At 43.7% G+C, this 24,622-nt stretch overlaps 1 protein-coding gene across 2 annotated transcripts in view; it reads left to right on the forward strand.

Moving 5' to 3' along the window:
• Positions 1 to 24,622, forward strand: part of LOC126531688 (synaptogenesis protein syg-1-like) — an 80,079-nt gene that overhangs the window by 25,324 nt on the left and 30,133 nt on the right. For both annotated transcript variants that reach the window (XM_050179354.2, XM_055071382.1), the window contains exon 2: positions 21,348 to 21,716. In XM_050179354.2, coding sequence (XP_050035311.1) covers positions 21,348 to 21,716 — 369 coding nt within the window. The remainder of the gene's footprint in view (positions 1 to 21,347; positions 21,717 to 24,622) is intronic.

Below are 24,622 nucleotides of genomic sequence, written 5' to 3' on the forward strand. Positions count from 1 at the left end.
CACTAGTGCGGTACTTGAAGTGCACGGGCTTAACAGACCGTTTATAGTGTCCTTGTGTATGGTGTCCCTCCTACACGTACTCAGTGGTTACTCTCTCCCTTTCATCCTCTTTCTATTCCCCTTTCCCCCACCCCCAGTGTAGGGTAGCAAACCTGATGCTGTTCTGGTTGACCTCCCTGCCCTTCCTACCCTTGTTTTCTCTCTCTCTCTGGACAGTCAACTTAGTTGGGCAAATATAACTCGCCAGAGCCTTCGCTTTCTCTGCCGCGAAACACTTCTGAATAATGTTGACTACACCGTTAATTGGACCTTTGTCGGACCGCAGGCTTTAGTCAAATTATCCGGAAGGTCGAATTAACGAACGGCGGCAAATTGAACGAATTCAAACCTTTCTTTATTGCTTGAAGTAATCTTTTGCCATCGATGGACTACTTCAATACAGTATTACAATAGCAGAGTAATACCGAAGCGACATGCTCTCGCGTTGGAACTAAACGAGTTGTTATTCTATTACAATGCATAATTTTTCACTGTGGCATTCTTCTGCATTTGAATTAAACAAAAAGTCGAATTAACCGAGGTATCATCAACGGGAGTCGACTGTACTTTGGCTATGTAAGCGCATATGCTCCCGATACCTAAAGGCAACACAGGGACATATGTGCTTTTCAAGTCGATGCTTATTAGTGACTAGTATGTTACGGACGTGAAAGACCTTTTTTTACATCCTAGTTTTAGGTGCGGAAAGCAGACATTCCAGACACGTGTTCGAAATAACAACCTCATGTTCGGTAAGTAAAGGAGTGATTTTTTCTAAATTAACACAGCAATGAAGATGCCACATCCTGTGGTAGGTTGCCGCGTTGACACTGCATTATGGATTTTCATGTCATTACGCGGTAGCCTACTTATGGTTGTCTTTCGGCGTATGTCCGAGCATATAAGCAATGACCTATACCAAATTAGTATAAATTTTCTCGAAAGCTGGTGGCAACAACATGGTTAAAACACATTCATTAACAGTTTCACATTGACCGCATACCTAGAGAAAAAAAGTCACGCAATCGCTTCGCACTTACTTTTCAGAAAGATTGAAGGTAATGTGTACAAAGGTCCTACGAGGACATTAATAAACATCATGCGCTACAAAATATGCTGTTTGTAACAGCTTTAAGGGTTAGGAAAGTCGACATTACCATGTTTCTGGCAAGTCCCGTTTTCCGTATTACTTCCGCCTCATATATACCTCGGCTGTGAAGAAACCGTTCGCTGATAGCCATCGCTAGCTTATATTTTTTTTTTTTGGTTCTCTCATTCGTGCTTTTGCTAGTGAGCCTTGTTTAATATGCTAATATTGAGCCAATTCGGACGGCTTGTGGAACTGAGACGAGAACCAGAGTGCAGCGTTAGCATTAGCCCCTCCCCCCCTGTACCTCCCCCCCCCTCTATAAAAAAAAGTCAGGTAAAAATAATGAAACGAGCTCAGAAAGATGAAATCACGGGCATGCTCGCTGACTCAGCATGCCAGTATTGGAGCTAAGAAACCACGAGAACCCGATCCCTGCCATAAATGATCCCTGTGCTGTCCGGAAGGAAGTATTAGGCACCACCGAATAGCGCGCATCGTTAGTCTGACGACCAGGTGCGCATATTTCGCTGATCGAGAATTGAAATTCAGGGGTGAAACAACGTACAAAAACGCAAAAAAGGGAACCTTTCTTTTTTAATTTGGTTGGTAACAACAAACTGAGACCAGCAGTAGACTGAATGCACACATCTGCAAAGCGCGAGTTTATATCAGTAAACAGGCACAAACAAGGAACGATAAGAATTACCCATATATATGAGGTTTAAAATAAAGACTGTTGAACAACGGCGAGTTTGCAAAATCAGCGCTGTAGCTTGGACTACAGTTGTAGCGGTGCTACCTACGAAATTCCCGAATGCAATACTCTGCCTTATGTTTCCAATTGTTGCCAGTTCTGCACGCTTATGCGCACGTAAATTCTTGGTCAAAATAAATCATCATAATCATCATCATCAGACGAAATGACAAGACTAAACTTTCAATTCTAAAACAATGGCATTTTTCTTTATAGGAACAGCTACTAATAATCTAATGGCATCTTCGAATATTAGTTTTATTCAGCACGAACCAGCCACTAGGAATTCTGACAACGCTAAACCTGTTGCGGCTTGCATTTAATGGCGCTTGATTACGGATGTTCTAACTCGTCTGGCAATTTGATTTGTCTGCCCATTGTTCCGGGCCAATACCCTCCCAGCGAGCTAGAGTGATTCCTGTCTTGCGTTAGCGGACTCAGCGTCATCTTCTGCTTGCCAATTTCATAAGCTAATCACACCATTTAATCTTTTGCCTTGCGTTTCCCTACCCTTTAAACACAGTTTGCTGCTGTAAGAGACCACTGATCACCTTTTTTATGTTTTACATATGACGTGGCCAACTCAACTTCACCCTATCTTTCCCAACTAAAATATTATCTGCCCTAGTTTATTCTCTAATCCTTACTGCCGTCTTTGTGCTTCTAAACGTTGCGCCTATCATTTTGCACCCAATAGCACGTTGCGCGCCCATTAACCTCTTCTCAGCTACCTCCTTCGCATGATGAGTGATTTATTGATCAAAGAGACGATAATAAAGAAGTCGTGGTTGTTGTACGTCAGTGATGTATTTGGCAAGCCAAGGACAGCGCTACGTCAGGCTGTTTGGGAAACAATTGGAAGCTGTCGCTGTCTATGACGTTTCATTCCAGAACCACCTGCGTTTACAGATTTATGTGGTAAGCGACTATAGGAGTGGGCTATTGATAGTCACCATTCATGTCAGAACACAGGACAAGTAACGTTTGCTAGAGGTCCCTTTCGTTGGGTGTTAGATTTAACATTGTGTAGCGCTGGCATCAAGGTTTTGTCGTGGGTAGCGGTTGACTCAGCAACCAACAGGGATCATCTTCCTGTGTCACTTAATCAATTGCCCAATAACATCTTTAGAATACCAGGCATGCACATTTGTGACCCATACGAAATTTAAGACTTGCTTGCGTTCAGCCGTTTGGAAACTTGCCAATGCCAATGATAAGGAAATCGCTTCAACCATTTGCTCAATTCTAGAGCATTCCCGGAAGCAAGCTGAATTTGTCATCCCTTCTGCTAAAGGCACCGCTTGTCGTTGGTGGAAAAATGAGTGTACGCGGGACTATAGAAAAAGAAAAGCCGCTTGGAATATGCTTCTGCATAATCAGTGCCCGACAAATTGTAAAAATTATCAGTTTCACGCTGGTGTATTTAGGCGCACTGTTAATCGAGCCAACGATGAATATGATATTAGGCATTACGATTATCTATCAAATTAAAAAAATAAGCATGCTTTATTTGCATATCGTCGTGCTGGGAAGGTGCTACCAACACTCTTAGCATTAGACTCAATTGTTTTGACCCCGCAAGAATTGAGCGTCTCCCTAGAAGAGATTGCCAAAGGCTTAAAAAATCGATTGACGGCCCGGCTTCCGGCTATTCATTCTACATTAGATCCTTCGGATGGCTTTACTCCAATTTCCCTATCCGAAGTAAATGTGACTTCACCATGCTTGCCGAATTCAGCCCCTGGCCCTGACGGTGTCACAAATGCAATGTTAAAAATATTGTTGCAGGAATCGCCTAACGTTCTTTTAGACCTGGTGAATTATTCAATTAAATATGCTTGGATGCTGTTGCAATGGAAGCTCGCCAAAGTAATATTGATGCTTAAGAAACAAGAGGGGAGGTATGTATTGGAGAACATTAGGCCCATTGCGCTTGCATCAAACGTAGTAAAATTCATTGAGAGGCTTCTTCACCTTCGTATCATGAAATTTATTAATGGGAATTCCATTCTTGGTCCCCATAAGATAGGTTTCAGTGCCGGCTGCTCCATCTGGCATGCCCACGTCGACTTAGAAAGCCGAATACAACTCACTCGAAGTCATAAGCATACGCTGCCTTAGTGACGCTCCATATCGCTAAAGCATACGACACTGTGGAGCACACTGTATTGATCAATCGGTTAACATCCTGTAGTGTTCCTGGGTATATAGTAGCGTGGATTCAGTCATTCTTAGGTGAAAGAGAATTCTATTACTACGAAAGCGGCCTTTCTTCTTCTAAGCACAAACAAACGAGAGGCGTACCGCAAGGCTCAGTCCTTTCCCCGGTGCTTTTTAATATTTTCATGAGCACACTACGTTGTCCTCAAGATGTAACTACTTATGTTTATGCAGACGATATTGCGTTTTTCGCATCTGCCAACCACATCCACACGCTATACCAACGACTGGAAACTTACTTTTGTGCTCTGCAGAGGTGGTTAGATGTTAATCACTTTATACTCAATGCCAGCAGATGTGCTGTTCTCGTTTCTCCGGTACGGGATATAGTGCACATCTGATTGTCTTACCACCTTCAAGACATACCACAGGTGGAATTTGTTAAATACCTCGGAATTATTTATAACATCTCTCTCAACTCGCCCCCACACATAGATCATGTGACTGGAACAGGTACCCGTGCAATTGGCATATTGCGTAAGCTGAGCAGTCGTCGAATAGGATTGAGAAGAGATACACTCCTTATGATATATCGCATGTACGTTCGCCCTGTATTAGAATTTGGTTGCGTTCTTTTCTCTGGAGCTCCAGCCTACATGTCCCGTCCTCTAATCCTCTTAGAGAAGCATTACGTCTGTGTTTATGTCTTCCTAAATATGTTGCAAATCCTATTCGTTATCTAGATTCCCGTGTTCCTCCTCTTTTGTGCAGGTTCCAGCTTTTGACAGTGCAGACGTTCTTAAGGATTTATGAATTACCGCTGCGACACCCCAAACAATCTTTATTTCACAACCTGCGTTGTTTTTCGATGTCAGCTGGCCGCGACTACACACTCCGCAAATTATATTGTCACGTGGTGGTGACGTTAAGAACACAGTGACAATACTGCGAAAGGCAAAACTAGATTTTATTGGGCGAACCTGTGCCCACAAAACAGGCTACACTTATAGCACAACGAAAGCGGCGAACACAGTCGGCGATCGTCGAAAACCTGATCAGCGAGGCAAGCGCGTCGGCTTTTATACACAGTCGTCGAATGTTCCAGACTAATCGTTCGGACCCGCGTGCCTTCCACAATGTTCTACACCATTCGCGTCACGCGATGAAATCAGATAACACAACGTTCGGCGACAACAGACAGCCCGGTAGAAGCATCGATAACTTTCCAGAAACTTCGGATACATGCAGGCGCGTCCCGCGCTGTGCGATTACATTTGTTAGGAGGCGAAACGTGGTCGCCCGATAAAGATAAGTACACGTGTCAATATTCGTGCAAAAATTACATGACTCTTTGGGCGTGCGCATATGTGGTGTAGTTCATATTCCCGACAAAGCTGTTGCAACCGATATTCAATTCGATGACATTTTCCCTAATAATGCAAAATTACTTCCACACCATATTCTAGGCGGTATATTACAAGATCATCTGAAGAACCTTCAAACAAACATTGTAATTGCGACAGATGCTTCACAATGTGAAGAAAAGCCAGGTTAGAGATATTTTCCCAGATTCTTGATTGGACATGTTCTCTTCGGCTGCCAGATTTCATACCGATCTTTTTAGCCGAATTCATGGCCGTGGTGCTGGCATTACTCAAATTAGTACTATCGATTACGTCAGCCGTGATAGTCACTGATTCGTTATCATTGTGCTCATCCCTTACTGCTTCTCGTGATTCTCGCGTGATGAGGACGTTTCAATCATTGGTACCTGGGTACTTGAGAAGCGTGCACTTTTATTTGGGTGCCTGGCCATAAAGGACTAATTATAAATGAAATTGTAGACTCTCTAGCCGAAGCATCGATAAGTGGCCTGATTCTCTCTTACTGCCCTTTGACGGCTCATGTTACCGCTGCTAGATTTCGCAGGAGTGTCATTATGCAGGCAGTATCAGCCTCCGCAATTACCAACTATGTGGATTACCGACATCTCCTATACCCGTGGCACAGAGATTTTGTCGAACGCGGAAAATTGAAGTGTCAATCACGAGGCTGCGCTGCCGTATACCTGCGTTGAACTTTTATCTCCATAGGTCTGGTCTGGTCCCCTTACCATTATGCTCATTCTGTGGCGAAGCGGAGGCAATAGACCATTTCTTGTTGTCTTGCAGGCGTTTTTCTGTTATAAGAAAATGACTACTCGAAATCACGCTTCGCACTACTGGTCTAAATTTATCAGTGCCCGTGATCTTTTGGAGCCTCCATTATTAGGTTCAGTCACAGAAATGTTTGCTTGGCAATCCAAAATTACCTCATTCAAACCAATCGATTTCCATGTTAGACTGATCGTTCTCCCTCCCCACCATAGCTTCCTTTTATTTTTTACCTATTATTAATTTTTTTTAATTATTTTTCCTCTTTTCTTATACCCAGTTTTCTTCTGATTATTTTTTTTCGCTCCAAACACAACACGTTTACTTTTAAACTCCAATGTCGAAATTGTCAACTCCCTTGTTGTTATTATTATTTTTCTATGCACCTAATTTAGCCACCCGATTCATGGCTAATCCTCCACTGTGGGTATGAGCTATGGCCACTCAGAACAGCAACAACAACAACGCTCCGCTCAATCGGCTCTGCTGGAGCCAATGCAGCGTTATGTCTCCCGCTGCTGGTGTGGCCGTTGTGCCATCGTCTCTTCTATTTTTCAATGCCAGTGCAATCGCTCGCTCCCCAATGAGAGCCGTTGGTACACCTCAGTTCAGTGAGTCGCCGCGATGCGACGCTACCCAGATTGTACGACTAAAGTCATTAGGCACGACTACTTGCGTCACGCGTGCGTCTGAGAGCGCGCTGAGCGGAATGAACAGTAAATGTCAAAACTAAATGTATCAATTTTTTACAGCGAACCTGTTAAAGGCTAGTTTCCCCAGGATCATGTCCGTGTATAGACACAAAATCTCGACGATAGTACAATGCCGGGCCGATCTCCGGCAGAGGTGAAGTAGGCGTTAACTATTTCGTTATCGCGAGAAAAAGGTCGTTTTTATTCGTCTCGAAATATATATATATATATATAATTTACCACTACAAATAAAATTCTAGCACACATTGCAGCATAGCATATTGTGCACAATGAAATGCTCTTTCCGAAAACATACGCTGAAAGAAAATATTAGGTAAAACATAAAAACAATGGAAAGCGCCATTCTTGCTGCCAGTTGATAAAAAAAAAACATGATATCTACAAGGAAATCATCATCAAAGGAAATTCAGAACATACATTTCAAAGATGAATAACCCAAGAATAGTGTCTGAAAAAAATAAACGCTTAGTACACCGCCTTTATTTGGATATAAAAAAGAAACTAAGACCAGTTCATCTCTCATGCCCTGCGGTGAAGCAGTTCCTGGATTTTGTTAAGCATAGGTGCACTCCGCACTTTTCCTGCAAAACGTCTGGTTTTTGTTCAACTTTGCAGTCCTCGTAAAACATTTTGCAGTTCCACCTTTTCGGCATCTTCTGAAGGTGGTCCGATGAGAAGTCCAAGGAACATACTTCACCATTTCGTCTAGAGTCGTGCACCTCTTCCACGACCGATCGCTCGCGGCGTAGCTGGGCGACTACAAGATTATGCATCCAAGCATATCTATTTGCATTTTTGCAGATTGTCTTTGTCACTTCTGCAGAGAAGAAAGGTAGAAATAAATGTCACGCCATTGTAAACTGTCTTACGGTGATCCGTAGTGCTGGGCCTATATGTGGTATAGGCGGCCTTCTTGGCGTGAACGCAAGTTTCCTTGCTGCCGATGCCAGCACATCATAACCAAGCGCAGTATGCACCCTGAACGTAATCAGTAGAGCTTACAGGTCGTGTAAATAGATCGGCAGATAAGCGTGTACAAAGAAGGAGATCTCTCAAGGCCGTAAAGGAAACTCGCCGGTGGACAGCTGCGGATGTCCCATGCTGACTGAAAACATCGTCGCCGTGAGAGCTTGAATCTGCTTTGCGTCATCTTCGGAACCATAATTCGAGTCGTCATTACTAAATTGAAGTGCGGTTGCAGCATAGTTTTGAGCACGACCCTTTTTACGCGACACAGCCGTGCGGGACGACGCCATGGGAGCGACTTTCGATAACTGCGCGGTGACACCGGCAGCGCCCCTCTAGATTTTATGAGAGAAGCGAAACCTAAACTGTTGAAAACTGGTTGAAAATGCCAGGTCCACATGTTGGACATGCGGCGGACCGTCAGAATTACACTTTGGCAGAATAAAACGACTCGGACTTTAAATCAGAGCTCACTAGTTAACAGCTGGTGTCATTTTCAGTTAGTTATCACCGCTCAGCCCTGTCGGACGGCGAAGCCGGCGATGTAATTTAATTCTGGACTTCGTGGGAGTCATTTGATTACAAAATTTTGATGCTAGTGCAGCGTAATCGTGAGCAGCATGCTTTTTTCTCGAGCGCGGCAGGAGGTGACAGCCACGCATCTTTTTGCTACATTATACGCACATTAGTTTCCAAAACGGTCCGTCAAAAATGACAACGTCACCAGAGTTCGAAAACTTAAACTGATTATGAAAGTGCAGTGCCTGTAACTACTGGATGGCCTTGAGTTGATACGAAATTGCTCCAACGTGCCGAAATTGGCGATCTAAAGCATCGATCACTAGGGATTGATTTGAATAGACGTGGTAACGAAAGAGTTACACTCTTCATACGTGGGCCGATCCCGAAGATAGTGAAATACCGGGTTGACCCGCGGTGGAGATGCAGTTCGCCATTAATTGGCCCACATACACAGTTTCGCTGGTCATCCTTCTTCACAGAGTGGAAGGGCACTAAGTTTTTTCCCTGTCGGTTTCTTGCACAGGGTTGGAAGATGAGCCTCATGCTTTGATTTAAGTACCCCGTACCGTCTCGAACTCATCTCAGCATTTTTTGCTTCTGTTATGCCGCTACAACGAATGTGACCAGCGTTTTACACAATCATAAAGAAAAATAAGAACGGTGACGAAAGAAAGAAAACAAAGCACTTGTCAGGGGGTATTCTTTCCGGGATAAAAATACCTCGGGTGGGGCTCGTGCGTTCTAATTTCCCATGGGCGTGCTTATATATCACGTGGGAAGATGATTTGAGAGGTAGATGCTTTTCGTCGCCTTCGGGCCAGGGCTTTGAGTGCTTGCTTTATTGTTTTGTTTCCGTGACGTGCTATTTCAAGAAGAATCATCGAAGCAAGCGATCATTGGTTTATCTCAACACGCCAGCGAGATGACGCGTGTTTGGCCCTCCTTTTATTGATACTTCGTTTTTTACGCGAAGTTTACGCCAGCGGCTACAATGGCCTGATGTTAGGGCGTCCTGACAGTAGCTCCTCAGCATCAAATAAGGTTCGTTGTTTGTCTGTCTGAGACGAATGTATGCAGCAGGCTCTTGATTTTGGAGTACCGCTTTGTTGGACAATGGCGGAAAATTAAGAGAATGATTTCTTGGGTTTTACGTGTCAAAACCACGACTTCGTTTTGAGGCACGCCGTAGTGTGAGATTTGGAATTAATTTTGACCCCCTTGGGTTCGTCGACGTGCACACGATGCACAGTATACACGGGCGCTTTTATATTTCAATCCTATCGCACTGCGGCCGTCGCGGCATTCGATCCAGCGCCCTCGTGTTTAGTAGCGCAACGTCATAGCCACTACGCCACCACGGCGGGTCGCACAAATGTTCGCAATTGCATTCGGGAAGAGGCACGAGCGCCTAGCCTTAGTCATGACATCTCTCTTCCGTGCAGTAGTGCAGCGCGTCCACGTGATCCCTTCTGTTTGCCATTCTGTTTGCATTTTTAAGACGCACTCACATGTCGCCTTTCAATAATGAACCTATATGGAACTTATAGAAGCGCTATGTGTAGTGCAATAATTATATTTAACAGCTGTTGAACCTAACGAAACCGCGTTATTTGTAATTTGTAATTTGTTGCGAAATTTCCCCGAGTGATTGGTTATGGAAGCAAAATAAATGTGACAGAAATGACGCGGACCACGCAGTTTTATTTGCTGTTCATTACCGATATCGTCCGATCGAAAAAGCATGAAAGATAACGTAGCACCGAGCACATGAATCTGTTTCAAAAACAGAACCATATATGAATACTCAGTGCTTGGAGGTGTCGAGACAGCAAAATTGTCCTGCGTCGCTTAACGATCGCTAAGCATACGCGCAAACACGTACTACATACACGCACACAAACACACACTGAACGGAGTAGCGGAAGTGTAAATAAGCAGAGGGGCCGTGTTTCCGTTTGAGGCGTCCCCAACGTAAATCTAATTATCCTGCCTCGCCGACGCCGGAACGCCGACGGCGCCTCTGGAACGAAGTGGATGCATATAGCTCGCAAAACTCTGTTTATGGTCCCGGATATTTGCGGGAAAAGTAACGGGTCACCCAGTGCCGCCGCGCGAGTTGGGCACGACGTGTATTGCAGACCAGCCCGTGGGTCATTCGAGGGGAAAAAGGAAGTATTATCCTGCCTTGAGCTTCCAGGCGTGCAAGTGGGCATATACTGTATTCACATCGCGCGTACGCGAGAACTTACTTTGTGTACGGAAAGTGCTGACGGGCATACTTTTACGAATAAATAACTTTATAAACGCAAATATTTTGTAATCGCACTGTGTGCAAACATCCGCAGCTGGAGTATTCAGATATAAGTTTACGAACTTTGTAGCCGTGAGCGAATTCAATTTCCTGGTTGCGTAGAGGCGCGGACCTCAATATTCCTAGATGCATTGTGATGAACGCACACAAATTTCCGCACAACAACTCCCAATTTCGAGTTGAATGTTCTGGATGCGCCAACGACTTGTTATTTGAAAAATTATTTTCCCTAGTCTGCATTATTGGCGATGTCTGTGGAACTTGCACATTGTGCGCAAAATACGAGCTTGTGCGTCAGCGCAGAAAATGTAAGTGCAAAGCTGTGTATCTTGCTTTTCGCTGCTTCTTAAGTGCCCTAGATTCTTCTAACTTGGAGTACGAAACAGAGAGCAGGGCGCGGTGGGTGACAGATGTTTGCAAGTGTGAAATGACCGCAGGAAGTGTCAACTTAATTTCAGCTCTAGCAGGCTTTCAGTGCTCTCTCTATGTCGCACACTTCTCACTGATTTCGCAGATTGTCGCTGTAAGCGGTCTTACGCATGCCGTCAGGCCTTGAGGCAATTAAAGCGCTGAACCTGCATTTCTTGCCTCCTGTCTATCCTTTGAAAAATGAAAATGGGAGAAGTATTTCAGGCGCAGAGTAAATATTGATTTGGAACAAATGCAATCGCCTGTTCTCAAAGTAGCTTGTATACACGAGCGGTTTATAAGGAAAAAATAAATAAAGAACATGCGTTACATAGCGAAATACTAAATATATTGACTGGTGAAGTATTTGAAAACCATACTTTCGTGCATTTTGCGGCAATAGCTCGAATAATAGCAGAGCAGAGGCAACAGGTTCAGGCACCAGGTTCAAACATCATTCTATGAAGTTCTCGCCCAAATCCCCGCTTCGGTACATAAGGTGGCGTCACGTATTTCAAACTATTTCTTTTCTTTTTTTTCTGGCTGTCGTGGCTCCATAAAAACCCCTCCAAAATTGCTAAGTTTGCAATGTGGCCTTCAGAATAGAATGTAGCCCATCTTTATCGAGAACATTGACACGGTCCGAGCACACCCGTCATAATGAAGGACATCATGGCCAGCTAGTACGGAAACTTCAAGGCGGCGTCCGAAGCTTGCGAAGTAGTTTGTCTGCTAGAGTGTTTCATAGGAACAGAGTTCGCGAGTCGTAATGACGAAATTATGCTAGGGAAGGTGGCCGGCGAAAGGCAAACAGTTCGCAAGAACGAAACGATTTGTGGGTTCATTATCGCAACAGCGGAAGTAAACACAATGATGATGATCACTAGAAGAGGAGGAAATGGAGCTGCTAATGAGAGGTATAACGTAATGATGTGAAAAAGAAGGCAGAATATAAATGTTGATAATGTAACGGGAAGGATTTTCTCATTACAACGCAACGGCGGGTAGCAAATGGGCAGCCACTTTTTGTGGGTTTATTTGCACTGAGAAACTATTCTACTATAAAGGTCACTATTGCATCAAGCCAACTTCATAAATAAATAAAAAAGCAGGAAATAAGCACGCAGTGCATTTATAGGAATAAATGTGTGCAGTTAAAATACTTTCGTTTTTTCTCATCTACAAATAATTACTAAATTTTCTCGTCCCTTCAACAAGTACTTTCCTCGAACTGGGTGTGCTACTTAAATCTAGTAATTATTTCTCCTGTTATCCTATTCCATGATGTTCTTTTTTATGCCATAAGTAAACAATTCTGCCAAGGTTTCAACAACGCTCTTAAGCTCTTAAATATTCTATAATAAAACATAAGCATATAAGAAGGATGCATTGTTCTGCGTACACTTGCGTAACTCGTGATACATCCTGCTGTACAGCTCGTCTGATAATTATCTAACAATACTTACCCATTTCATCAAAGTTTTGGTAATGTTAAAAGAACAAACTGTTTGGACGTCGCCGAAAGCAAATTCAGATGATTGTTCTGGGGGACTTATTGCGCTTCTTCATTTTTCTTTTTCTGCTGTGTTGCATGCAAAGTTTTTGTAGGAATGTTTAAACCGCGAAGTCCACCTTATAAAGCTCTGCACTAACATTACTAAGCAAAAACGTAGTGTTGTAGTGTTTCGAAAGTCCTGGGAATGGTGCGTAGTGTTCGAACTTTATGGACCATTCGGCCAGGCATTGTTCAGAAAACGTATACGGCGGCTCGTTTTATTGCTCCTTGTCGATAAGCGATGTCGCGCGCTAGCTAGACAACGTTTGATGAGAGCACCCGAGTCTTTCTTTAGTTCACAACTAATTCGCTGTGTAGCTTAATTTTAAGCGCACAGGGAAGTTACTTTTCGAACAAGAAGAACACGTCTCGAAAGTTGTGCTAGTCTTATAATTTCTTTTAGGCAGACGTAGCTCACTACTCCTACGCTTAAATTTCGCGATTACATGCGCCCTCAAGCTAGCAAATGAGAAATTAATTAGCATATTGTATGATAGCTGCAGCGCGAAAGACGCGCACAAAAGGAATAGGAGGGGACACAATACGGCGCCGTATTGTGTCCCCTTTTATTCTTTTTGTCCGCGAGTCTCGCGCTGTAGTTATTTTGAAGTTTCACCAACTTGCCCTGTTTTCTATCTTATTCTGGCACATTTTACTTAATTATCGAAATTATGGTTGAAATTTATCGTTCTGCTAATGTCCGTCTAGTGACGTAGCCTAACGCAAATAGAGAAGAGGTCTATAGATATATTTTTGAAGAAGTATATTTTTGAAGAACCCATTCTGTGAAATTAGGCAAGGACGGGCACACACCTAGTGGCGCATGCCCACCTGCACATACCCAGCCACACATACCCAGTTACACATACCCAGGGGTCTAAGTTGTCTATCTGGCAAAAAAAAAAAACAATACTTGGGTACCTAATTACAACAGTACTCGGGGGATATAAAGGCAGGAAAGTTTTGCTTTAAGAAATCTATGCTGATAATTCGCTTTGCTTCGTGTTTAACTTTTTGCCAAAGGTTGAACGAGAATTACCTTTACAGATAGTTAGGAACCTTAATACCTCTCGGAGCCCTTCTGGCAGCAGACATTTTGAGCATAGCAGACAAAAGCATAAAATCCTTTTTCTCGTTCCTGTACAGCTGGGTGTCTCGTATTGTAGGTATTCTTTTCTAACGTACAAAAGCAAAGCTTCAAATCTAAAAGACTCTGCGCGATGGGCCGTGTGAAAGGAATAGCAAGACTCGCCCTTCGCTTGTGACATATAGGGACTACATCTTTTCTGAAAGCAGGTACTCACCGTGTGCAAACATTGCCCGTGCGCTCCCAGATCAATACCAAGCTGTCCGATCGGGCGGGCTGCTTGAAGAGCGAGATATGCCCTGGAACCGGTAGATGACTTTCGAGCCGACTGGATTCTTAGTGCTGTTTTCCTGCCGCAGCACATGTGATCACACAGTGCGGGGAAACGTATTGCAAGAACGAACAGAGAAATAAATGCGTGTAGTAAAAAAATAAAATAAAAAAAAACACGTTTGTCGTGTGAGTTACGATGTTTACGCTGCGCTCTTTGATGCTGGTGGTTGGTGAGCAGCAACAGTGACACAAAATAAATAGAACATTAAGAAGCACAGAGCTTTGGCAAAGCATGTGCCGCAGTCAATAGTTTGGGTCTCTCGTCGGAATCATTTTCATGTGAAAGCATTATGCTCCCCATTACGCGAAAATCCGTCGGCGTATTCGGCGTGACCGAAAGATGGTAGCAAAAATGGCCGACGGCTCAAAGAACAAACACGCGTCACAAAATGCTCGTATTGACGTCAAATTTCACAGGAAGGTTTCTGCAAGCAAAGTAAATTAATCGTTTCAAAATTTGGTGAATTTAGGCCTGGGTGGGAATCGAGCCCGGGACTCAGGGGTGCGAAAGAATGAAACCACGTTTATTTCTCATTGTAATGCGCCGAGGGAGCTGCGGTGGAAAGGGCCAGGGGTGCCAGACGATCGAGCACGCTTCCCCAACGCCACAGCGGCTCCACGGTTCTGGCTGACTAAAAGTGACTTGTGTGCGCTTTATTCCACACGTGACGATGCAGCCAATCAGGAGTAGGTGGCGCCACGTCATGAGTGTATAAAATGAGTGTATAAAATAAAAAAAAACAATAATGTCCAATTGAACGCCGCTGAGCGGTCCTTCGGTCCTCCTCGCGGGCAAGAGAGCGCGTTGAGACACTTGGCACGTTTGGATTTGACTTTACCGAGGCGCAGTTAAAACGCAGGAGAGAGCTTGCGTGGACAATGAACGCATAAAAAAAAATATTTCACCGAAGGGACCACAATGTTTTCGCATTCACACACGTAAGCAGTGTTAAGTGCCATTGCAGAATTTTTTTTTTTTTATAACGAAAGGTGTATATTTTTGCTGTAGAACGGAGAGAAATTAAGCAACTGCGGTTCCCTTTACCTCAGGCAAGAAGCGATGTACTATAGAACATAAAGTGTGTTTGAATACATTTCACCCTCTTCTTCAAACAAAAACAAGAATGAACGCTGTGAAATCTGAAGTCTGAATTCTGAATTTCATTTCTTTTGCACTAATAATTTACACTAAAATTTGTTTACACTGATCCTTACCGAAGATTTTCCACTTCTCCTCGTTTTTTTTTTAAATTGTTGTTACTGTATCTGCTTCTGGCAGGTGATCAGTGGGGAAAAATGTTTACGCGCTGTACTTTCGGGCTTACACTTAGGTTTATGCTATCGCTCTTGGTGTTAAATGAGCGTTGTATGTTTGTGTGATAACAACAGAGAGTTGTTGTGAATCCCAAGACAAACAGGTCTTCGAAATTCATGGCAATGTTTTGTTTTAGGCTGTCTATATATATAACTTGGTAAACTGAACGCGAGTTGTTTTCTAAAAAAAAGAGCACGAAATAAATAAATTCGTAGCATATTTTCGAAATTTGTGGCGCCACGAGCTTCGTCGATATATTTCTGTTTTCCGACGTGTCGGCGCACACACGAATGTGGGGTGACAAATGAGAAAGTGCACAACAGTTCTTCAGCATTGGAGGGCTAGAGAAGCAGCCCTTATGCGACAAATAGCAACTTGAGGCGACAATGACTGTGTACATATGAAAATGGATCAAGTGCACTGTGCTGTTAAATATTTGTACACCAGTTGTGCCTTAAGTTTCTCCTACGAACACTATTGACATCAATATTGCGAGAATTATCGCTATTTAATGTTCTCCGCTCACTACTTTCCTGTCAGGCGCGGTAAGACGCGTGTGGCGTTTTTGTTACCATGTCAACGTTAGCGCATTCGCTGCTAAAACGTTATAATCTTAGCCCTTTCCAGCTAGTACAGTTGTTGCCAGTAATGCGCGTGACAGTCGATACCCGCAGCACCGTCTAGTCATGATGACTTGCGCTATCGACGCATGGGCAGTGCCAATGGCTTCTACTTGTTGACACATCTGAGGTTTGTGCTGCATGGCGCGCACCGTCATAAAGTGAAATGCACGCAGTAATTAAGAAGGTCGGTGTTACGAAATTAAGCGACGCCCTAAAGGACGCCTTGTTTTACCAGTGGAGATGTTGACGTCACAAAATGACGCGGGTCTTGAAAGAGTCTGAAAATGCCCCCAAAACACTTGCAGCAGAAATTTACTCATGCGCATTCTTGCTGTGGAACCTTTTGAATACATTTCGTCGCATGCAAAGAACTCTCAGCAAAATTATTAGGCTTTCACGCCAGCGGCTAATCTGTAGGTTTAAGATGAAATTCATTCAGCATTATGGCGCGTTTGGACAATGAGGGGCACATGCTTTCTTGTTATATCAAATCACGGTAAACACTTACATTCTCTCGGAGCAGTCCTTCTCTGCTTGAAGGAAGAGGGTTCAAAAGTAATTACCACCGCCAGACTTTTCATTTTTAGAAGATAATATGTTGCTCAATAAGGAAAACAAAGATTTGTGTTCATTTCACGCAGAAATTTAACTGAGAGTGTATCTGATCAGACAAATGAAATCAAATCAACGTAACCTCATTGTGAAAATGTCTGCCGCAAGATGTTCTTTCCTTTATGAAAAAGAACGCATTTGCTAAAGGCGGATGCTTGCACTACGCTGTTTTGCTTGCATTCCAGAACAAACTGCAATAATTGTGGACTCGGTAAATCTTATTTGTCGAATATGTTGAGGCATACATGACAGAATACCTAACGAAGTTAAGGTTTAAACAACTATGGTATATTCGATAGCAAGTCAGACAATAATCTGAGTGCTTCAAGAATTTCAGTGGAAGAAAACAAACACCTAAGGCGAAACACAATCAATCCTGAAACCTTTGTGTGACTACGAACATAGCATCTACGGTCCACTTGTGTTCTTTGTAGAGCAATTGGTACGCTGATTACGGCAGGCACTGTGTTTTGGCGTTGTGTAAAAAAAAAAAAAATAGTGTCATTACGTGTTCCGGAGCAATCCCGTTTTTCTGGCAACAACAAATCGATTTCGCTTTTGTCGAAAGAGCGGCGCATCTAACTGCTCAGTAAAAGAAGTAAGTAGTCACTCTAGCTTTTTGTTGGCTTTTCTTCTGCTTGCCTTCTGTCCGTTACATGAAGAATCGAGCGAAGTACGCCGCGTGACATAGCCTTTTTGCTGAAACAGCGCAATCAAAACGAGACCCTGCAGCAACATTTCCGAATATATTCCTGCGGACCTTCAGTATCTGCTTATTAGAACTGAAGATAAGGGTCAAAGTTGAAACTTTGAATTTCTCGCTGGAACCCTAGGGCCGTCACGTCAGTGTGAGGTCACAGATTGCAAATAGTTTTTTTTCTCATTTCAGGCTTTGTGGTTAAGTAAAAGTGCTTCAAAGTTCCGAAGTTCATTACTTGGCGGTGTCAGCATACGATGTCGTCCATATTTACCGGCAAAAATTTAACTAGGCCTGAGCAGACGGCTCAAAATCAATGACGTCATGGTGATATGATGCGAAAATTTCGAGGCGGCGTTGCCAGGCGTCTTAGGTATTTGCATCTTTTCTCACGTACCAGGCCTCTTCTCGCGGTAAGACTGGCTTTTTTTTTGGTATTGTGGAATGGCAATTTAGTAACACCTCTGAAATCATTTCTCTCTTCAGTGTCATCTTAATAGAGAAAAATCTGTTGTGCGTTAATGACCCCTGTACTACGTAATTTCTAACGGAAGTATATTCTGTTAATACGATTCAGCGAAAAATATCACACTTGCCTCTGCACCCTTTCAGATAATTGGTCGTGTTGTGACTAGGGAATGAGACAGACTTTAGTACGAAAGAGAAGGACAGGAACCCGATAAGCTTGTCTCTGTTGTGGTATTCTGTGGCTTGAATGAAAGTCATGTATGATACAGGCCAGAGAAATACAGTAGTGAACAAAAAGGCATAATATCGTGTAGTTGGGTCCTGTGTGCTCAACAACTCAGAATGTTGGAGCTTCCGGCTAGGTTAGGGCAATGGTCTCTTGAACATACAATGTCATCGTACTTTATTCACACCGCATAGCTTACACACCGTGTACATAATTCGCGCGTCATCACAAGGAATCAATGTATGACAACGAATCCGTAATATCAATCACCAGTGAAAATACGGGTGCACTATTGAGAGAAACTCTGATGATGGGTGGGGAGGTTAGCCGAACAAAATGTGCGGCACGATACTACAGGTTTAATATATGACTAGATCAAAGGACGAAGGAAAAGAAGGAGCATGGGCCCATCTAGTCACAGAACTCGGAAGCGGGCAGCATTGAGCACCATTGAATGCACAGAGTGTTAACTCGAGCTTTATTGCACCGTCAATCACCAAAATGTTATTTATCTCGGACCTTTTGGGTTCACATCAGAGATGGATGACGATGTTGTTTGTAGACGGTGCCACAGAGCTCGACTTTCCACTTTGTTCATTCAGTGGTACTTACTGCTGCCCGCTTCCGAGTTGTTGTGCGAGTAAAAAAAGAGAGAGACATGGGTTTTGGTGAAGAAGGTAAGAGGTTGGTACTGTGTTCTGCAGTCCTTGAGGGAGAACGGCTCAGCGCCAATTTTGTGAGTAGATGGGCCCGCGTTCTTCCTTTTCTCTCGTCCTTTGATCTATGCTTATATATTAACGCGATAAGGTTATGGGCCCCTTGTCGAAGAAAATCCGGTGTCGGCGTCCGGCGTCGGTGCCGGCATCCTGTGAGCGACAGTTGCCGTATATATATGATATACGGCTATATAGGTATAGGTATATGCCACACCTTGCTATATGACATGCGGTATATGAGTGTTATATTGCCACACAGTTATATAACTAAAGTTGCTCATATCTTGTCTTAGATTCTTGACAAAGTAATTCCTCGGAATTTAGAAAATGACAGCCCGCTAACAAATGTCATGAAAGGAAACACTTACACTGCAGGCCTTTTATGTTAAATATTCTCAGACTGAAATATTAAAAGTGCGAAACAGTAACAGAAACATTACAAAATTTGGCGCGGCTGTGCGTAATCTCCGAAATCGGCCCACGCAAGACGCCGAGTTTCTATCAGAAAGCTCGTCTTCGCGCACAGTGTTCGCCGCCAGCGCTTCCCGGTAAACATTATGGTTACATAAGCTGCAGTTGCCGGGAAGTGTGAGAAGCACTCAAGTATCTTTGAATGCGATCGCGTTCCTCTCTTAAAGTCAAAGTTCAAGCGTCCTCCAAATGCTTTCATAATTAAACTACAGTTCTTTCCAGTGGTATGCTTGCGCAAGCAAGCAGGCTTTTTAGTGTTGTAGTGTGTGCTTTATAATTACATTATTGTGTTCATCGTCCACGTCTTGCTGCACTAACCTCACTAGGATTCATCTTAGGAGCTGTGGATTCATGCTAGTAAGGTTGTACCTTCGGACGCATTAATTTTTTTTCGCTCTTCACTATCCTTGATGAGCTCACATGAATACGATCACAAGCCTTTATCCGAACAAGTAATGTTCTGAGAAAGGCAGGAAGAGAGACAGGACAGAGCGCAGTGCCGTTATCAGATTTCTGCTGAACGGGCGCAACTCCAGACAACTGACCAATGTGGTGGAGGTGCAAGAGTGCTCGTGAACATATGTTTAGGTGCGCGTTAAAGAACCCTAGTGGGTCACAATTCATCCGGAGCCCTCGTCTAGGCCGTTTCAAACAGTGTACAAAGTTCAGACGCCAGACCTCATCATCCATATACTATTTTGAAGCTGCAATGCAATCAAAATATACGCACCCCGCAGGCAGAGTAAACTTCTTTCTGCATGGTTCCTAAGAAATTGCACTTCCAGCTGAAGGCTCGCATAGTTTCCTTCGCCTGCGGGAGATTGCAATATTTGATAAATTAAATTTCATAAGCATCAAACGGCACGAGCGCAAGTGCCATAAACGCGTCTTCAGGTTTGATTGCACGAGCCTCATCATATTGAAGGCTCGGGGAGCGACTGGAAATCAGCAAAAGTATTCAGGCAAAAAATTGTTCGGAGAAAAGCTAGGCCCAATCTTAGAAAGCGACGCACTAAGAACTATACGCGAAGGTGGTAAGAAAAGTAAGCACCCACAAGGAAAGAAAATATGGCTGAGCCGAAGATGTGGACACAGCCGAATGTAATTTGAGAAGCCGTCGATAATGCGTAGCGCCAACTTCGAACCTGCGATTTAATTAAACGCGAGCCCTCCGCAGCCGCGGCTTCTTTTATTGATCGGATGGGCACAGTCCTTGTCGGGTTTCTTTCCTGTGTCACTCGCTGTGCATATTTTGTGTATCTGCTAAAAGGAGCACTTAAGCACATATGTTGCCTGTCAACCCACTAGCAACCCTTTCTCGATGATCAAGTCACGCTCGTTAAATAACGGTAGAGCTCCTACCCTGATTGACAACACTGGAGCAAAATCTTTGGGCCGGAGAGAGAAACACAGAAGAAAGGGGAAAGGCAGGGAGGTTAAACAGAATGTAAAATTCGGTTTGTTACCCGACACTGGTGTACGGGGGAGGGTGGGTTGACAAATAAGAAAGCAGAGAAACAGAGAGTTAGAGTGCAAAATAGTATAACTGTAATATTATGAATTGATGCGCACCAGCAAATAAAAAACAGTGGCACCTAAAAAAAAAGGTTCTCAAAAATTACAAACACCCGCCTTACCAGCGGAAAGCTGTAATACTTCCTTCTGATGTTGAAATCTGCTTTCTCTTCTCTTTCGCTTTCTTTTTTATTTACGCTTCAAGCGTGTGGGCGTGGTGTCCTTTTCAGGGGACAATTGCTAGTTCACTTTTCTTTCTCTTTTTGTGGTGCTCATATATGTTTGCGTGATTAATAATCAAACAAGTAATCAATCATTTTCTGTACCCAGGAACAACCCTAAGGTCTGAGTGCGGGCGCATGCATACATAAAACGAACCATACTGCAGGGACGTAAAAAGAACACAATGACTAAAAAGAACAATTTGCACGTGGGTTCTTAGCTGGGCTTGTTGGTTTACGTACGTTATTGCGAAACAGCGCACACGACGGTGCGTGTGAAAAACGGACAGGGCAGTGCGCTGGAAAATTTGTCTACCACGTTCAGAACTCATTGTAGGGCCTCTGCAGACATTCAGACAAGATTGTTGTCCTCTCTTGCTCAACGATGTCAGGCAATACTGCCAAGACTGCCAACGCCATCCTGGAGATCACCGCAGTAGTGGGAGGCGATGCCTGGCTACCCTGCAACGTCACGCCGGCGGCCGGTAAAGAGCGTCCTGTGGCGCTGGTCCTTTGGTACAAGGACAACGCATCGACGCCCGTCTACACGGTGGACGCGAGGTGGGGAAGCCTCTTGCAGGGAGCGCGACACTTTCCCGGGGAGGAGGAGCTGGCAGACAGGCTTACCTTCGAGGGAGCCCACCAGCCGGCGCTGCTTCGCGTGTCGCACGTCGAGCCCGCGGACGCCGGCGTGTACCGGTGCCGCGTGGACTACCGCCAGGCGCGCACCGAGGTCACGCTGTCCCTGCTGCACGTCATTGGTGAGCCAGATGTGGGGGGTTTGTCATGAGAGAAATTTTACGGTGATTATTGGGGGGAGAGAGAGAGGGCTCTTTATTAGAAAAACAGATAATTTTGCCGGCGCGTATATAACCGCTGGCATGCTACTCTGTATAGGGATGGGGAATTGGATGAAAAGATTCCAGAAAAGAGTGGGAGAAAAAAAGGATAAAAGTAAATATGAAATGTCCGAGTGGACTTGATACTAATATTTACAGGTGGCATGGCGGGTAAATTTAGGCTTTTTTATAGGAAGGATGCAATTTTTAAAGCTTTCCTATTTGACCAATTTCTGTCAGGTATTTGAACAATAAACCCAAAACCCGTCGCTGTTTTGAAGGGCCGGGCATTGGACCTAAGATGCTCGGTAACGTTAACGGTGCGTGGCAAATCATGTCCATTTGGTGCTCTAAAAATTGTCTCTCGTCGCGGTGATTATTGGTATCTATACTAACGTCCACTTTTTAACGGGGCGGTGGCAAATAGTAACCTAGCCTACTTTTTCTGGCTCTCCCTTTTTCACCTTGTGTATCCCAGTAGTGAAAATTAAAATCATGATGATGATGATGATGTAATATGTGTGTGTGTGTGTGGGGGGGGGGGGGGGTTATTCTCTAAGTCTCCATATAGTGGACACTGTCCATTTTGTCTGCTGCTGAAGTTCTGATTGGCTGAGCTAGGATACGCGTGCGAAGGAGAAAGGTTCATCCAGCACAATCAGCACCTCATAGCAGTAGACGAAATGGACATGTGCTTTAGGTGGACACTTAAGGAATGCGCCCCGCCCCCCTCTCCTTCCAGGCTTTACTACATCTATTGCAGTCAAGCATTTTTCTTATCTTTCCTTGCTCTTATACCTGCTCAATAAAACGTCTATTTCTATATTGTACAGTTACCTGTGCCTGTAACGAGCCCGGCTCTATTTATCTTTCCACTGCTTTAATTCCGTCAATACTTGACCGCTGAGCAGTTACTGCTCTAGTTCTCTTTCAGTTCCAGTGCTTCTGCAGGGTGCGCGTTCTCTACGGCTCTTGATGTGTGAATGTCTTGGCATTCCGTTACGATGTGCTGAGTAATCTCAGGACTTTTGCTGCAGCAGGCTCGTGCCTCCTCCTGTTGCGAATATTCGCTCTGGGATATATTTTTGTCCACAGGCAGCCCACTCAAGTTTCCAAAAAGCAAGGCATTGTCCATATAGGCAGGCCTGCAGCATCGCCTATGGTGGTGTTTCATCTATCCAAGTAACACCTGAAATATAGAGGTGCTGTAGTGGAGGGCTCAGGATTAGCTTTGTCCATCGGTGTTTCTTTTTTGACGCTGTAACGCCCAACGGTGTCATATATGAGCTACGCTGAGTTTGATGCCTCGAAATGCTGATTTAGCGCGAAAAACTGAGCAGAATGCCCACAGCAGTGTTATTGATAAATTGTAGGGTGTTTTGGCTATGGATAGCCTAACAAATAAATTGCTAACTAAAAGAATTATGTGTTAGTTGGGTTTTGGCTCAAATAACATTAAATTGTTATTTTTTTACAAATTTACTCTCCATGGTAACAAATAAAGGTTAACTATCGGTTCAATTTTTTTTGTCATGCTTAACTCTGTTTGGGCATTAAATAACATTCATCTTATTAATAGCACAGGAGCATTTTACTGTGCTGCCGCACTTGGAATGACACCGTCGTGAATGAGAATCAAACCCACGACCTCCTGCGCAGCAGCAGCTGTTCAACAAAATGCTGGGTACGGTAGTCGGAAAGAAAAGATTAGTGAATGGGGTTGTTCACGGCGATGAACACCCAAATCATGGGCAGGCGGCCGAAATGAAACAATAAGAAATTCACACGCTGAGGTCACCGTTTCATCTAAAACACTAAAAATGGATAGGTGAGAAATTTGCACAAGCGGATGCCGAAAATAACCTACCCGCAAAACTTCAGCTCTGTCATTCAATGGAAGCAGTTTCACTGACCGAGCAGGCGAAAACAGGGGCTTGCGTTTCTTTTCTCGCGTTATATTGCGATGTGATAATATTGCGTGATGCAAAGAGCAAAGGTTCTCCGTAAGAGTATGAAGTCCAGCCCTCTTTTATAAAAACTGTTATTTAGTCAGGTGCCCTATAGCATAGCGTAGGTGCGTATTGGAATATTGGAACTAGCCTCGTGTTCTAGCGATAATGGCGACAGCTTGTGTTGTCGTGTTCAACAAAATCGCGCCAGAATTGTTCTACTCACCGAGCGTAAATGCGCCTGCAACGACGTAATGACTGTGAAAACATTTTTGAGGTGGTATGTTTCATCTGCCGGCAGTAGCGTCGTAAGCATTTGTTGTAGAGTAGGTCGTCGATTATCATCATCCTGTTGCTGCCATTACAACAACAAATTAATATATTTTCCAATAATGAAATTAAAGAAAAGTCACCGGCATGGAACTTTCGAAAACTGAAGCTTTCGTCGCTCTTATTCTTTATGTCCTTACCAATCACGATTTTTGATGTATACAGATATCAGATGGTCGCATAAAGTTCTTACTTCGGAAGGTAAAGCATAAATGACACGACACTTAGTGCTTGCGAAGGGCAGCTTCATAAATTAGAGGATCTCTTAAGATCTCTCTTAAGAGGTGAACGGCGAAAGCCTACTTTTTCTCCTCTTATCATCCGCCTCTTTCTGTTTGCCTCTTCTCTTTTTCTTCTTTCTTTTAGTCATTACTGCTCACTACTAAGAATTTCTAGTCATTTCTAAACAATCGTGGTCATTACAAGCCGTCGTTAGACATGTTCGTCATATCATAGTCATAAGTAGTCATTACAAGTAATTTCAGTCACTATTAGTCATTACTTGTCATTACTTAGCATTTTCAGCCATATCTAATCTATTGTAGTCGT

The sequence above is a fragment of the Dermacentor andersoni genome, chromosome 5 (genome assembly GCF_023375885.2).
Source record: "Dermacentor andersoni chromosome 5, qqDerAnde1_hic_scaffold, whole genome shotgun sequence".
In the NCBI taxonomy this organism is placed as follows: Eukaryota; Metazoa; Arthropoda; class Arachnida; order Ixodida; family Ixodidae; genus Dermacentor; species Dermacentor andersoni.